This window comes from Lolium perenne, chromosome 7 (assembly GCF_019359855.2).
Source record: "Lolium perenne isolate Kyuss_39 chromosome 7, Kyuss_2.0, whole genome shotgun sequence".
Taxonomy (NCBI): Eukaryota; Viridiplantae; Streptophyta; class Magnoliopsida; order Poales; family Poaceae; genus Lolium; species Lolium perenne.
Genome location: NC_067250.2, coordinates 130,204,597 through 130,220,079, shown reverse-complemented (window position 1 = coordinate 130,220,079; position 15,483 = coordinate 130,204,597). Strand labels below are relative to the sequence as shown.

General features: G+C 46.6%; 1 protein-coding gene and 1 long non-coding RNA gene across 2 annotated transcripts in view; one reads left to right on the top strand and one right to left on the bottom strand.

Moving 5' to 3' along the window:
• Positions 1 to 4,101: 4,101 nt before the first annotated feature.
• On the bottom strand, positions 4,102 to 4,581 carry LOC139833703 (uncharacterized). Its single transcript, XM_071824045.1, has one exon. The coding sequence runs from the start codon at positions 4,579 to 4,581 to the stop codon at positions 4,102 to 4,104; it is 480 nt and encodes a 159-aa protein (XP_071680146.1).
• A 1,339-nt stretch (positions 4,582 to 5,920) lies between these two features.
• Positions 5,921 to 15,483, top strand: part of LOC139833095 (uncharacterized) — a 120,958-nt gene continuing 111,395 nt past the window's right edge. The window contains exons 1-2 of the long non-coding RNA XR_011748171.1: positions 5,921 to 6,387; positions 6,469 to 6,591. This is a non-coding gene — a long non-coding RNA (uncharacterized lncRNA). The remainder of the gene's footprint in view (positions 6,388 to 6,468; positions 6,592 to 15,483) is intronic.

Below are 15,483 nucleotides of genomic sequence, written 5' to 3'. Positions count from 1 at the left end.
AATAGATAAATATAACCTGTTAATTGTTCTCTGACCAAGAACGAAGTTTGCCATCACCAACTATGATTTCTTATGCACCTTTATTTGTGATTACCTTATACTTGTTTCAAGTTGAGTTATATGAGGAAGTTGTTTGCTAGAATGTATTGTGTGAATGAATATGATGCTTCTTGTCCGTATTTTATTTATCGACTCTTCACTCCATAAACATGTGGTCCTGTTTATTTAGTTTAGTTTCGCTTGGGGACAAGCGAAGTCTAAGCTTGGGGGGAGTTGATACGTCCAATTTGCATCACTATTTTGTATCATAATTTGCTGTTATTCATTGATATATTTCATGTTTGGACACAATACTTATGTTATTTTATCTATTTTGCATGTTTCATCATTATTGGAGGATCGAGCACCGGAGCAAGGATTCTGCTGGAAAAAGCACCGTCAGAACGCAATATTTCGGAAGATCAACTGTGGAAGGAAATTATACCAAAAATCCTATTTTTCCAGATGACGAAGGAAGCCAGAAGGGGGGGCCAGCTGGACCCAAGGTGGGCCCAGACCATAGGGCGGCGCGGCCCATGGCCTGGCCGCGCCACCTTGTGGTGAGGGGGCCCCATAGCCCCTTTCGCCTCCTTTTCTTCGCGAAATCCTTCGTCCCGAAAACCTAAGCCACAGAGGGTACCTCACGAAGAGTTACAGCCGCCTCTGCGGGGCGGAGAACACCAGAGAGAAAAGAGCTCTCCGGCGGGCTGAGATCCGCCGGGGAAATTCCCTCCGGGAGGGGGAAATCGACGCCATCGTCACCGTCATCGAGCTGGACATCATCTCCATCACCATCATCATCATCTCCACCATCATCACCGCCGTCTCCACCGCTGGACATCGTCACCACCGTAGCAATTTGGGTTTGATCTTGATTGTTTGATAGGGGAAACTCTCCCGGTATCGATTTCTACTTGTTGTTGATGCTATTGAGTGAAACCATTGAACCAAGGTTTATGTTCAGATTGTTATTCATCATCATATCACCTCTGATCATGTTCCATATGATGTCTCGTGAGTAGTTCGTTTAGTTCTTGAGGACATGGGTGAAGTCTAAATGTTAGTAGTGAACTATGGTTGAGTAATATTCAATGTTATAATATTTAAGTTGTGGTGTTATTCTTCTAGTGGTGTCATGTGAACGTCGACTACATGACACTTCACCTTTATGGGCCTAGGGGAATGCATCTTGTACTCGTTTGCCAATTGCGGGGTTGCCGGAGTGACAAAAACCTAAACCCCCGTTGGTATATCGATGCAGGAGGGATAGCAGGATCTCAGAGTTTAAGGCTGTGGTTAGATTTATTCTTAATCACTTTCTTGTAGTTGCGGATGCTTGCAAGGGGTATAATCACAAGTATGTATTAGTCCTAGGAAGGGCGGTACATTAGCATAGGTTCACCCACACAGCACTTATCATAACAATGAAGATTATTTAGCCGTATGTAGCGAAAGCACTAGACTAAAATCCCGTGTGTCCTCGAGAACGTTTGGTCATTATAAGTAAACAAACCGGCTTGTCCTTTGTGCTAAAAAGGATTGGGCCACTCGCTGCAATTGTTACTCTCGCACTTTACTTACTCGTACTTTATTCACCTGTTACATCAAAACCCACTGAATACTTGTCTGTGAGCATTTACAGTGAATCCTTCATCGAAACTGCTTGTCAACACCTTCTGCTCCTCGTTGGGATCGACATTCTTACTTATCGAAAATACTACGATACACCCCCTATACTTGTGGGTCATCACCCACCACCCGAAGGCGTCCCCCATTACGGCCTCGTAGGAGGGCGCCCCCACAACGCGGCTGAACAACATGACCAGCTCGATGGAGGCGTCCGTGAGGAAGGCGGTGAGCACGATCATGACCAGTCCCGACACGAGGCCCAGCACCTTCATGGTCGCCTGTAGCGACATGATTCCGGCGCCGATGATGGTGGTGGAGAGGTTGAACACCGTCCCGGGGAAGGAGGCACCGTTGTACTCGTGGTAGGTGGCGGCCTCGGTGCCGTCGTCGGACGGAGCGGCGAGCTGCTTCGTCGGGAGCAGCGGCACGCTACTGCTCTCCGGGAAGCGCTCCTTCACGGGCCCCGCCGTCGTCATCTCCGCAGAGCGGAGCTGCCGATTCGTAAGCTCTAGTGGGGAGCAAAGAAAAAAGTGTGGCGGCGTAGATGGAGACGGAATCACTGCTTCCTCTAGTATTCCACTAAGAAGGGGAATGTTTCTGGAGACGGAGCTCGAAGAACAGCCACACAAATTTCACAGGCACGACGCAGCGAGATGCAGAGCGTACAGATATCCGAGCTGAACCTGGCGCTCCCCCACCGCCAAGCCACCGGCGTCTAAACGGAGAGGATGAAGAGCGGCGTGCCGTTCCGGATCTGTAGGTTGTTCGACCCTCCCCGCAAACAGCGCCGGCGTGGGAAGGTAGGGTCGTGCCCGCCTGAGTCCTAGTCCACGCTCGGCAGGCCACCGGCTTCTCAACGGAGATGAATCCAGAACAGCACCGGCACTACGACGCCACTGGCGAGAGAAATCCCACCACGGAGGTCCCTGTGCATGGCATCGTCACTGCGTTCGCGCCGGCCAGGTCCCTCTGGTCGTCCTTTCCGGTCACGATGACTGGCGACGCGTGGCCGAGCACGATTGCCGCAGACGGCGTGTCGTTCTTCGGGAGCGGACCGCGAGCAGGAGGGCTGAGCGCCGGAGTTGCAGGGGCGGCCAAGGATGTGGGCAGCGCGCTGGACGAGAAGGGCAGGCACACGCGAGGTGTGCGTGAGGAAGATCGGGACAACGCGCTAGCAATGGAAAAGAAAGCATGGACGCGAGCTGCAGCGACCGGCGTGCACGCGAAGTCGAGGTGCTGTCGCGCTGGTCGCTTCACAGGGCGGCGCTGGCACAGACAGAAGGAATGGGCACAGCGGTCGAGAAAACAAGGTTGGTTTCTTCAGGAGGGGTCTTTTTGCAAACATCATTGCAAATCTAGAATCCACTTAGCTCTGACAAGTGGGATCCACTACTGCCACGTCCACAAATATAATGGCCTACCAGAACTGGTGACCGTCTATGAGCAGAGCAGGCAACACGTATTCAGTGACCGTAATTTTGTATTTTAGGTGTACGATGACCAATCTGATTCCGGCCGATAAGTTCAAGTACCAACCATGTACTACTCTTCGTATGCAGTCGCTGTTAGTGGGCCTGTGTCGTTCTGTTTCGCTGGCTTGTGGGCATGACCCAGGCACCCAGCCACGAATCTTTTTTAAATAGAAGGCCCATCGGCCCAGCTTTATAGATAAAGCCACACAAGCATAAGTTTCGGTACAACACAACACTAACCACACACATAGGAAGATAAATTCGCATACAAGTTCATACAAAGCTCCCAACTCCTCACGGCAAGACCTAACCCACACCACGAGACTCCTGATATCCTGAAAGCTCGATAAAGCCGCTCAAGGTGTAGATGTAGTCCTCATGTCCCCTCAGACCGCGTCCGCGAGTAGAGCCTCCTGACGTCTCCCACCGCCAAGTCCAGCAAGTCCCTGTCCCTCGGTCTGACCAGAACCCTCCAGCACTGCATATGAATAGACATTTGATAGAACACGTCAGCCGGGTTGCCGATCATCTTTCCCTCTATAGCTAGCTTATTGCGAATGTTCCAAAGCGTCCAGCATTGCGCCGCAAACGTAAACCAAGCCAGCCATCGGAGGGGGTTGCTCAAGCCCTGAGCGAGTGCAATGAAGTCCCCGGCCCCCGCCGGGTTCCAATTGCACGCAAGGAGCTCCCTCACCCTGACCCACATCGCCTCGCGGTTGGGCGGTGTGAAGAAAATGTGGTTGCGATCCTCCTGTGCACCACAAAGCGCACACAAATCCATTGGACGGTCCATGGCGCTTAGCTACCGGCTCCCGAGGGCGCCGCCCCTAATCGCCAAGCCAGAGGAACACCTTGATCTTAGGTGGGACTCTGGTCCGCCATACATCCTTGAACGATGCAATAGCCGCCCCTTGCGCCAGACGAACATAGACCGAGCTAGTCGAGAAAGCGCCCGAAGGCTCTAAGGCCCAAGACACCTCGTCTTCCGTATGGTCCGTGGGAAGCCTCGTACTTCCCTGCAGAGATTGTCCCATTCGACCCGCTCTGCAAGACCCAATTGGCGTCGGAAGCGGAGGCGCCATTCCCCTGGCGCCCCGTCGTGCACCCTCGCCCCCTCGACGGTGATGAACGGGGACTCACAGCAACTAAACAGCCTAGGGAATCTCGTCCTTAGTGGACCAATGCCCGTCCACCAGTCCGTCCAGAAGTAAGTCCTCCTTCCGTTCCGCACCCTATGTTTGGCCCCCATTTTAAAATGCCACTTAATCTTTTGTATTGCATTCCAAAATTGGGAGCCATGAGTTGGGACCCCTCCCGCATAGAGGTCCCTGCCCTGCAGGTACTTAGCCCTAATCAGGTCTGCCCATAGACCTTCAGCACCTTGGTACAGCTTCCAGATCCATTTGACCATGAGAGCGATGTTCATGGCCTTGGTGTTCATGACCCCCAGGCCCCCCAACGCCTTGGGTTTACACACCGTGGCCCAGCCACGAATCTCTCAGCTGCTCTCTGCCGCCCGACGGAAACCTCCCCGAGCAGGCGCAACCTTTTCTCCTCTCCCGCATTGCCCGTCGCCTCCCCTCCCGCCTCGCTGGTGGCCGGCGGCGAAGTTGGCCTTGGGTGCCCTCTGGTGCGTCATCCGTCCGAGATCCCTTGATCCAGCATCGTCCTCGGGGCAGAACGTCCGCGCTTGCACGTCCTCTCTTCTTCACCGGTAGACGGGACACGGGAGCAGCGGCGGCGCACCATGGGGGATCTGGCAAGGGTAAGCATCTTCCTTTTTCGTCTGTATGCGTAGAGCTTCAGGCTATAGGGTGGGAAACTCAGAAATTTTGTTGTATAGATCTATGGACTCCATCATACAACCTGAACTACTTGACTTTGTCCATGTATATCCTGTACAATCGATATATTTTATGGGGAGGGAGACCGGTGCAGAAGCACACGGAAGATGCCGGGGTCCGAGCTCCACTCATGAATTCAGTTTCAGGATGGAAGTGCAAGGCCGGTACAACTGAGCGGCAGGAGGTCACCCTCCTCCATATTGGTCCCAACAAGGCACATGAAAGTTGGTGGGATGGCCTTGTGCTAGCGTGTGTCGTGTCGTTGGTGATGGGGGCGAGATCGGCCATTCGTTCTTCCGCTGCTTGATGTCCACTGAAAAGCTCCAGGAGACAAATCAATTGCTGCTAGCTAGCTCATGGCCTTCAACTGATCAAATCGTTGTTTGCCTCCTCACATTGGTATCATTAATCTAGATAACTTCATCGAGTGTGGATGTAGTACTTGTCCATAATATGCACCTGGACCTTTTTATTTAAGCATAGGTTAGGCACCTTTAATTAATTGTCTTATTTATGCAATGTCCGACTTTCTATACCCTAAACCATAATTTATGAATGTGATACGAGTGTCCTGTAGGAATGTGAATGCTTTCGAAACTGCATTACTGAGCTATATTAATTTATATATGATACAACATTGTTTCTTATTTTCCATGCACTTTTTCTCCAACTATCATGTACAATCAACTTTTTTCAGTTTATATTTTGTGCAGTCTATCATAAAGTAGATGCAACTATTCTGATATAGTTTAGTGGTGATTCACAGTCTGAGTCAAGAAAAAAGTTTATATGTATTGGAATTAGCCTCTTTTCTTTAGTTATTTTGTAATTGGATCATGTTCCTTCAAATTGTTCAAAAGCATCATGATTCATGGTTATTAATATAATGCTTAGCTGATATGACAAAAAACTGTATGGTACCTACTGCAAAAGTTGTACTATCATGTACTCCAAAAGTTTTGTACCACTACAACTGGTAATAAAATCTGGATTATCATGGTCTCCCTTCATTTGTAGGAAGTTCAATGCATGAAAAAAGCTGATGGGTTGGTGTTCTCACACCAGTTCCGTATGATGTGGATCCTCTTCCACATACACTAGCCTTTGAGTACCCTTCTGGTGTCTTTTTGTGACTTAAAGCTTGCCTTTATCGTATTGTTTATGTAATTACCATCTGCTTTGGCACATACTACTACAAATATGCATGTCTTTATTTTTATCATTGTTACACTAAGCTAGGTACATATTAACTATTATTTCAATATTCTGATTATCTTTCCATGAAATAAACATTATTGTGTTGAACCAATATATATCTCTATTGAGCACCACGGAGATCTAGCACAGTGTTATTTCGAGTCCCTGCGAGAGAACAATCGTAGCTGCATTCTTATTTCTTCCAGGTAGATTTTTTCTCTATTTTCCGAAGGTGGTGCTTAGGAAGTAATGACGCTTGAAATCTTCTCTTCATTTTTCTAAACCAGGATGAAGTTGAATGCCTAAAATGGTGCTGCCAGCTTTGACGCAGTTGATGTTGCCATGGCTCTGGTTTTGTGTAGTCAATATTATCCTATGAACAAAAAAGGTCTTTTGGAAAAAGTATGGTGGTAAGCACTATTTGATTTCAGAAGCGACCTTTAAGTATGACAGTAACTAAGTGGCCCAGTTAGTTTAAGCTATATATAGAACTGATCATGAGTCTGGTTGAGCATTGCCTTCCCCGAAGAATCCCTTCTCAGTCCCATCTCAGAAGTAGTAGGAAGTTAGACAAATGAATCATTATATGTTTCACACCAAAAAAGGAAAAGCTTCATTATTATAATTTATGTAAGTTATTAGTGTTACTACTTTTCTGCAAGTAAGATTACAAAGTGGTTGGGGCGCCCCATGGGGCGCCTCCTTTCCGGTCTTGTGCGGCCCAGTTTTATAACCTTATTTGCTGCACCTAATAGTTCATCATGGCTATCAGCATGTACCCTTAAACTTTAAACAAAAACTATCATGGTGGCACAAAACTATCGAATGCCTAAGGCTGGTGCCAATGCACCACCTTACTCTTACCCGCCACGTCAGCTTTTTTCCTCACTCTCACCCCACTCTCACCCCACGGTGCCAGTGCACAGGCTATAGTGTCACCTCTCACTTCTCTCTCCTCCACATCACTATTTCTTTTTTAGATTAAGTTATTTCACTCGATTTTTTGTAGACATTCAAAATAATGCAAGGAAATTATTTTATTCAACTAAAAATGTTACGGATTACATAATAATTAATAAAATTACATAATAAATAAAAATTCTACTCCTCTTCCTCTTCCTCTTCTTCCTGCTGCTCCTCCTCGTCCTCATCATCTTCCAGACCAAGCTCTTTTTCGCACATCTTGATCGCCTTCGCATGTTTGCGCTTTTCTGCTTCGGTCATGTCGTTGGTTGATCGGTCTTTCATTTTGTTCCATTGCTTGAATAGCTTAGCCTTCACTAAACCCTTCATCATGTTCCTCATGGCGAAGGATTTACTTCCTACCTCACTGCTTGATGAGATTTCCTTCCCCTTCCTCCTTCCCCTACGTGCCGCGGCCTTCGCCCTATCGCGGCCCGGTGGACGCTCCTCCTCCGTAGTCGCGTCGCCAGAGCTGTACTCACCAGAAACTCCCAGACGGCTTCTCTTCGATGTGGAATCGGTTCCACTGCCAGGACCATGTTGTCCTTTCCACTTCGCTTCATTGCGAACAGCTTCCCACTAGTGGTGCCGTCTGAACGACTGAGTCACTCTTTTGTCTGCGGCGTACCTCTCCATTGCCGCCTTCATGACCATATCATCGTCTGCTCCACTCTGACGTAACCCTGATTCTTGGATCTAGTATCCATTGAACAGGGACACCTCCTTGTTGTAGGCGTTCCAATGATCCTTCAGTTGCTTGGAGGTCCGACGACGGGCAGGCTCGGAGGTAGAGTTGAAGGTTTCAGCTATCTGACCCCAAAAACTAGTGCCGGTCTTGCAATTACCGGCGACAGAGTCCTTGGAGTTAAAAATCCAAGCATGCACCTACACCGAAATAGATATTGTAAGTGAAAAATCGAAGCAAGAACCAACCCCGAAATAAATATGTGATGGGTAAGTAAAGTACCAGTTTTTCCTCTTCCGCAGCTGTCCAGTCAAGCCTCTTTGGACGCGGTGGTACGATTGTTTCCGCGGCATTGGACTCGGAGCTTGGTGCAGTGGCTTCAGGAGGTGGTGGAGGGTACGGACCATATGGCGCGTACGGATACGGAGGTGGAGGGTATGAACCGTACGAAGGTGGTGGGTAAGGAGGTACAGTGGTACTCCCGCTACCTGTAGGAGGTGGTTGGGGGTATGGATACGGAGGCGGAGGGTATGAACCATATGGCGCCGGAGGTGGAGCGTATGCCCCATATGGCCCCGGAGCTGGTGTGCCGGAGGGGTATAAAACTCGAGGAAGCGGCGAAGAACCGGCATTGGTGCGACGATGTGTCGGAGAGACATCATCTACCTCTACCGGTGACCCGTCGGGACCCAAGAGATCCATGAACGTGCTCGTATCTGGTAGAGTCCAACCGGACATGGTTTGAGAGAGTGAAGGAGATGAGAATGAGATGAAATTGGTGTGGAGTGAGTGCAACCATATGGGGGTATTTATAGGGGGTAGGGATGAAATTTTAGGGTTTTTTGAACCAGCAACGGCTACCTAACGGCTAGCTGACGTGGACGAATCAGATCGCGCCACGTCAGCTAGCCGTTACACACTACCGCCCCTCTCTCGCCCTCCTCTCGCCCGCTCTCGCCCGCCTCTCGCCCGCCTACCGCCCGCTCTCGCCCGCACTCTCGCCCGCCTCGCTCTCGCCCCGCCCCGCCAACGCTCTCGTCTCTCTCCCGCCCCTCTCTCGCCTCTCTCTCGCCGCCAACGCAGGCGGCAGCCGGGCGGGAGCGGGCGATATCGCCGGGCGCCCCCGCCGTCGCCCGCCACTCTCGTCTCGCCCCTCTCTCGCCCCGTCGCCGCCGCTAGCGCCCGCGCTCCCGCCCGCAATGGCACCAGCCTAAGTACATGGGGATGATATAGAAAGATAATCATGAAAAGAGTAAATGGAGTAACACCTCTGTTGAATTGATGATGCATTACATCCATCATTAAAAAAACGAGCGATAGTCTCCGAGGAAGACAAATCATCGAATTGGAGCTCCAACGAAATGGTACATCTGACTTTTCTTGTTACTTACGGTAATTGTGAGCATGCAGAAAATATTGATCAACCAGCCGCGAGAGTAAACCCTGTAGCAGAGGACACGTTGTGGCCAGACGATATCGGAAGCGGAGCAGCTAGAGCTCGGTCAGGGGAATCAGCAGCGATCATCATTTGTTCTGGTAATCCAGACGCGAGCGACCTGGTGGGCTACGCACGTACGGGCGTCGTATCCAGGAAAAGGCATGCAGGAAACACAGCCTGAATTCCCTCAATGGCCAGGAAGAGATCTAGCAAATACATTGGAAGGGAGCTACAGAATCAAGCCAGCTTTGTATTGCAACTAGGAAGTTGCAGCGCGGCGTCGCGCTGCGCCCGTGAGGTAAATTTGGGCAACTAATGAAAAAGGATAGTAATATTTTTCATAAATAAAAGATGGGACAAATGATGGAGTGTTTATATCTGATGCATTTAAAAATATTTCTCGGATAAAAGAGGCGACATATAGCACGGTAATTTTTCTGTAGACAGTAATTTTTGCATGGTAAATGGTTATTTTAAGTACAGACAATGAACGATCCAGCTATTTGTTTCCAGAGTAAGACAATAGTATGTTTTTAAATAAAGAGGTGACATACAATCTAGCTTTTTTCAAATTACGGGTAAAAGTTAGGTAGGTCAACACCGCTTTGTACCAAAAACAAAATAACCGCTGGAAACTTTAAAAATATGAAATAGTAATTTTATTGGATAAGAAAGACGATGAACGATCCAACAATTTACTATGTTTCCCAATTAAAAAATAGACAAATTGTTGAGCAATTTCTTAAAGTAGGCAACATCATTTTTTGTCGCAGCAACCGGGCCATATAAAAGGCAGCAACCGGGCCACATAGAAAAACAACATATGATCTAGCATGTCTTCCGCAAATTACCTCTAAAGGTAAGGTTGACCAACAATATTTTTACTGAAAATAATGGACCGACTAAACACACTTCAATGGCACGGTTCATTGCAGATATAGTATGGATAGAAAACACCGGATGATTGTAGGACGATGGAAAGAAGAAGGTAGTACGCCAGTAGCACTGCACAATAGCTGTAGTATCCGAAGCCAGGATAATACACATCGGCTAAAGATGTAACGTACGAAGGAGCAAGTTTTTTCTTAGAGATATCGGAAGAAAAATATATTATTTTCATCGACTAAAAGAGGCGTCATATGGAAGAAAATATATATCCTTATCGCCTCGATAAATGGTTAACGCGGCAAATCACTTCGGAAATTAAATATTTCCGTCGCCCGTTAAATGGTTAACCCAACAAATCACTTCAGAAATTAAATATTTCTATCGATGATTTTTTGCAAAAAATCAGTCCAAATCCGTAGAAAATAACTATTGTTTTTCTAAAATGATCTGAACGAAAATGTAAAAAATAGCTGATCGGAGAGTTGTTCATGGCACATGGCACAAGGCGATGTGAAAAAAGGAAAAGCAAACAAAGAAGTAGCAACCATCTACAGCATACGTGTCACCACTTGAATGGAGGAAAGCCTGCTACAGTCCTCAAAACGTTGTGGTGAGAGCAAACAAGGTTAGCTTTTATATATAGTATATATGATTTCGATAGCTATGTAGAAACACTAAATGGTACATGTATCATGAAACAAATTGTAGGAGTGCTATTATAGCTTCATAGGCCTTGCTAGCTCCTGATATCACATTATTCCATCATAAAGCTTAGACATGAATTTACATACCCTGACAAAAGAGAAACCATGTGATCATCAATTTCCGTGACTGGATGCTTCTACCTTTTCCTAGGTTTACTCTTGCACGGCATGATCTTTTCCTCGTAGAGAAGGCATCATTCTCCTCCACGCCGAGGTCGCCCAGGTCACCACGGCCAACATGCAGAAGAGGAGAGCAACTGAGCAAGGAGATGACAGCCCAGGTAACCTCTCATGTCTCCTTTCACTTCTGCCTCTTGTCATCTCTCTTGTTAGTCAACAGGCTCGATAGGCAGCGACCAGCCTCGGCGGCGAGGACTGGACACAACATGACCAAGAGCCATGCAGAAAAAGGTAGGATCGGCTTCATCCTTGTGTAGAGCACAAGGTCCTCACGGGACGAAACATTGCAAGTCATGGACTTGATCTGCTTCTTGCGGTCCTACAAAGTGCAGTAAGTATAATGTTAACAGTTGAAGTTCGCTGGACGAGCAGCTAAGAACTATACGTGCGGCAAGACAAAACAAAATCAACCAAACATTACAAGTTAAGTACGAGATTGACAAAGTAAGATCTAACAACTGAACACATTTCTTTTATAAGAAAGTATAGTGGTCGATGAACCACATCATAAAGGAAGGAAAAAGGCAGTAGCATGGCTTATATACAACAGTTCAATAAGCTTCCTATTGGAGGCAGAGCTTTTGCATAACAACTCATAAATCAAGATACGCTAATAAGTTGTCGAGCCATATCATCTCATTGGTAAATGGGGCGCCTCCTCACCGTACAGTGGCGCTCCAATCATGGTCTAATCTCCCCTCGTATAAAGGTTTTGTACCACCCAACTGTAACCCCAAGCCTGACAGTTTGATGTCCATCAAATCTAGTTTTATGCTAAAAATATATCAGCCAACATATTTTCTTACCCATATCAAGTATCTAGGAGCCTCTAAATAATACTATTCCCTTTGTTCCAAAAAGTCAATTAATTTGGGATGGATGGAGTACCTAGTATCTAGGAGGGCAGACCTCATATTGTTCTCACATGAGCCTAGCCAGATGTGAGGTAGACGACAGATGTTTAGAGAAAATATGTATAAAGTGTAATACAAAAAAAATTCACACTGCTCATGTGCAACTTGACAAGATGCGACCAATATAAGGTATGATAAGAAAGTTGGTATCAGACATGTTAAGACTCGTCGATGCATATAACAAAACAAAGATGTAACTTGCCAACACTACAAGAAAAGTTGCCATGGCCGACGAAGTTGAAGTCGCGCCGTGGTTGCGGGTGCACCATGGCCGACGATTTGTGGTCTCTCCGTTGTGCATGTCAAAACGTTTTTTTTCTCGTTTTTGAGGCCACTTAGCCCGACGAAAACGGCCAAAACGTTGCGTATGGTGGCCCGGGACGTGGTGCATCTCGAATTCTCGGGTTCGCCGGCCGAGTCAACGCAAATCCGCACCGCCGGGGGATGTAGGGCCCAGATGGTAGCCTCTCTGGCATTGTTTTTTTTTCTCGATCGCACCATCTCGTTCAACGCTCTCCGATCGAGCCGTTTACGATGCAGGATCATGGGTCACGCATGTCATCCTCTATGAACCAAAATTCTTTCTATTCTTGGATTTTTTTTGACCCCCTGATTTCTAGCTACTTCCTTTTTCTTTTGATCCCTTGCCGCCTTGGAAACGTTGAGACCGCTGCTGCTAATTGGGACCCGCATGTTATCCTCTATGAGTAATCAACTTTCTTTTCTTGGAGTTTTTTTTGGCACCTCAAATTTGGTCACTTGCCTTTTTCTTCGGTGATACCGCTGCTGCTAAATGGGACCCGCATGTCATCCTCTATGTACTATAAAACTTTCTTTTCTTGGATTTTTTTGGCACCTCATATTTGGTCACTTACCTTTTTCTTTCGATCCCCTACCGCCTCTCAAACGGTGAGACCGCTGCTGCTAAATAGGACCCGCATGTCATCCTCTTTGTACTATAAAATTTTCTTTTTTTGAATTATTTTTGGCTCCTGATATTTGGTCACTTGCCTTTTTCTTTCGATCTCATGCCACGTTTGAAACGTTGAGGAACCTGCAGGCTCATGGGACCCGCATGTCATCCTCTATGTACTATAAAAGTTCATTTTCTTGGTTTTTTTCACCCTCTGATTTTTGGCTATTTCCTTTTTCTTTTGATGTCATGCCGCCTTTGAAACGTTGAGGACTCTGCTGGCTCATAGGTCCACATGTCAGCCTCTATGTACAATCAAGTTTCTTTTCTTGAATTATTTTTGGATCCTGATATTTGGTCACTTGCCTTTTTCTTTCGATCTCATGCCACGTTTGAAACGTTGAGGAACCTGCTGGCTCATGGGACCCGCATGTCATCCTCTATGTCCATCAACTTTCTTTTCTTGGATTTTTTTGACCCCCTAATTTCTTGCTACTTTCTTTTTCTTCTGATCTCAAGTCGCATTTGAAATGTTGGGACCGCTGCTGCAAAATGGGACCCGCATGTCATCCTGTATGTACAATAAAAGTTTCTTTTCTTGGATTATTTTCCACCCTCTGATTTTTGGTCACTTGCCTTTTTCTTTCGATCTCATGCCGCCTTTGAAAACGTTGAGGAACCTGCTGGCTCATGGGACCCGCATGTCATCCTCTATGTACTATAAAAGTTTTTTTCTTGGATTTTTTTCTTTTGATCCCCTGCCGCCTTGGAAACGTTGAGTAAGCTGCTGACTCATGGGACCCGCATGTCATCCTCTATGTACAATCAACTTTCTTTTTCTTTTGATCTCAAGCCGTATTTGAAACGTTGAGACCGCTGCTGCTAAATAGGACCCGCATGTCATCCTCTATGTACAATAAAGTTTCTTTTCTTGGATTATCTTTGGCTCCTGATATTTTGTCACGTGCCTTTTTCTTTCGATCTCATGCCGCCTTTGAAACGTTGACTAAGCTGCTGGCTCATGGGTCCCGCATGTCATCCTCTACGAACAATAAAAGTTTCCTTTCTTGGAGTTATTTTTTGACCCCTAATTTCTGGCTATTTGCCTTTTTCTTTTGATCCCCTGCCCCCTTTGAAACGATGAGGACGATGTTGGCAGGTCGGTCCCACATGTCATCCTCTATGAACAATAAAAGTTTCCTTTGGTGAATTTATTTTTGACCCCTAATTAATTTCTGGCTATTTCCTTTTTTTTCTTTTGATCCCCTGCCGCCTTGGAATCGTTGAGGATGCTGCTGCCTCATGGGTCCCGCATGTCATCCTCTCAGAACGGTAAATATTTCTTTACTTGGATTTTGTTTACCAACTGATTTTTGGCTTATTTTTCCTTTCGATCTCCTGCCGCCTTTAAAACGTTATCGAGAGGCTGCTGGCTCACGAGTCCCACATGTCAGCCTCTATAAACAATAAACGTTGAGGATGCTGCCTCATGGGTCCCGCATGCCATCCTCTCAGAACGATAAATGTTTTCTTTTCTTCGATTTTTTTACCAACTGATTTTTGTTTTTTTTTTCCATCCCCTGCCGCCTTTAAAACGTTGACAACGCTGCTGGCTCATGGGTCCCCGATGTCAGCCTCCCCGTACAAGAAACATGTGATATCTTGATTATTTTGCAGACAATAAACATTGTATTTCGCTCTGAGCTATTGCAAATGGATAAATTAAATATTTATTTTTACATAAACAAACTTATATGTTGAATCTCCTTGTTTTGTGTTTTTGCGAAGCATAGGACTTTCCTGTTTTTTTAGATAAATCCGAACTTTTTTGTTTTGGAGTGGGCTGAAATTGTACGAGTCAAAAGGCCCAGCATGATAGTTCGAAGGCCCAGATGTCCAGATGCAGCCCAATTGAAATCTTTCTTTTCTTGGATTTTTTTCACCCCCTGATTTCTGGCTACTTCTTTTTTCTTTTGGTCCTGTGCCGCCTTGGAAACGTTGAGACCGCTGCTGCAAAATGGGACCCGCATGTCATCCTCTATGTACAATAAATTTTCTTTTCTTGGATTATTTTTGGCTCCCGATATTTGGTCACTTGCCTTTTTCTTTCAATCTCATGCCGAGTTTGAAACGTTGAGGAACCTGCTGGCTCATGGGTCCCGCATGTCATCCTCTATGAACAATAAAAGTTTCCATTGTTGGATTTATTTTTTACCACTAATTTCTGGCTATTTGCCTTTTTCTTTTGATCCCCTGCCCCCTTTGAAACGATGACGACGCAGCTGGCAGGTCAGTCCCACATGTCATCATGGGTCCCGCATGGGTGCTGCCTCATGGGTCCCGCATGTCATCCTCTTAGAAAGATAAATGTTTCATTTCTTGAATTTTGTTTACCAACTGATTTTTGGCTTATTTTTTTTTGTTTCGATCTCCTGCCGCCTTTAAAACGTTGACGACGCTGCTGGCTCATGGGTCCCCAATGTCAGCCTCCCCGTACTGCAAATCCTCTTTCTGCAAAGGTTGTATTTCTAGCTAGATAGCTAAGGTGGATTCAAATCTGCCGTGGTTCAGGCAGCTCAGGTAAGCCTTCTTGCACTGATTAATGGAACTAGTGTAT

Bases quoted from the DNA above. Each gene is read 5' to 3' on its own strand.
- LOC139833703 (XM_071824045.1), bottom strand. From the start codon at position 4,581: ATGAACACCAAGGCCATGAACATCGCTCTCATGGTCAAATGGATCTGG.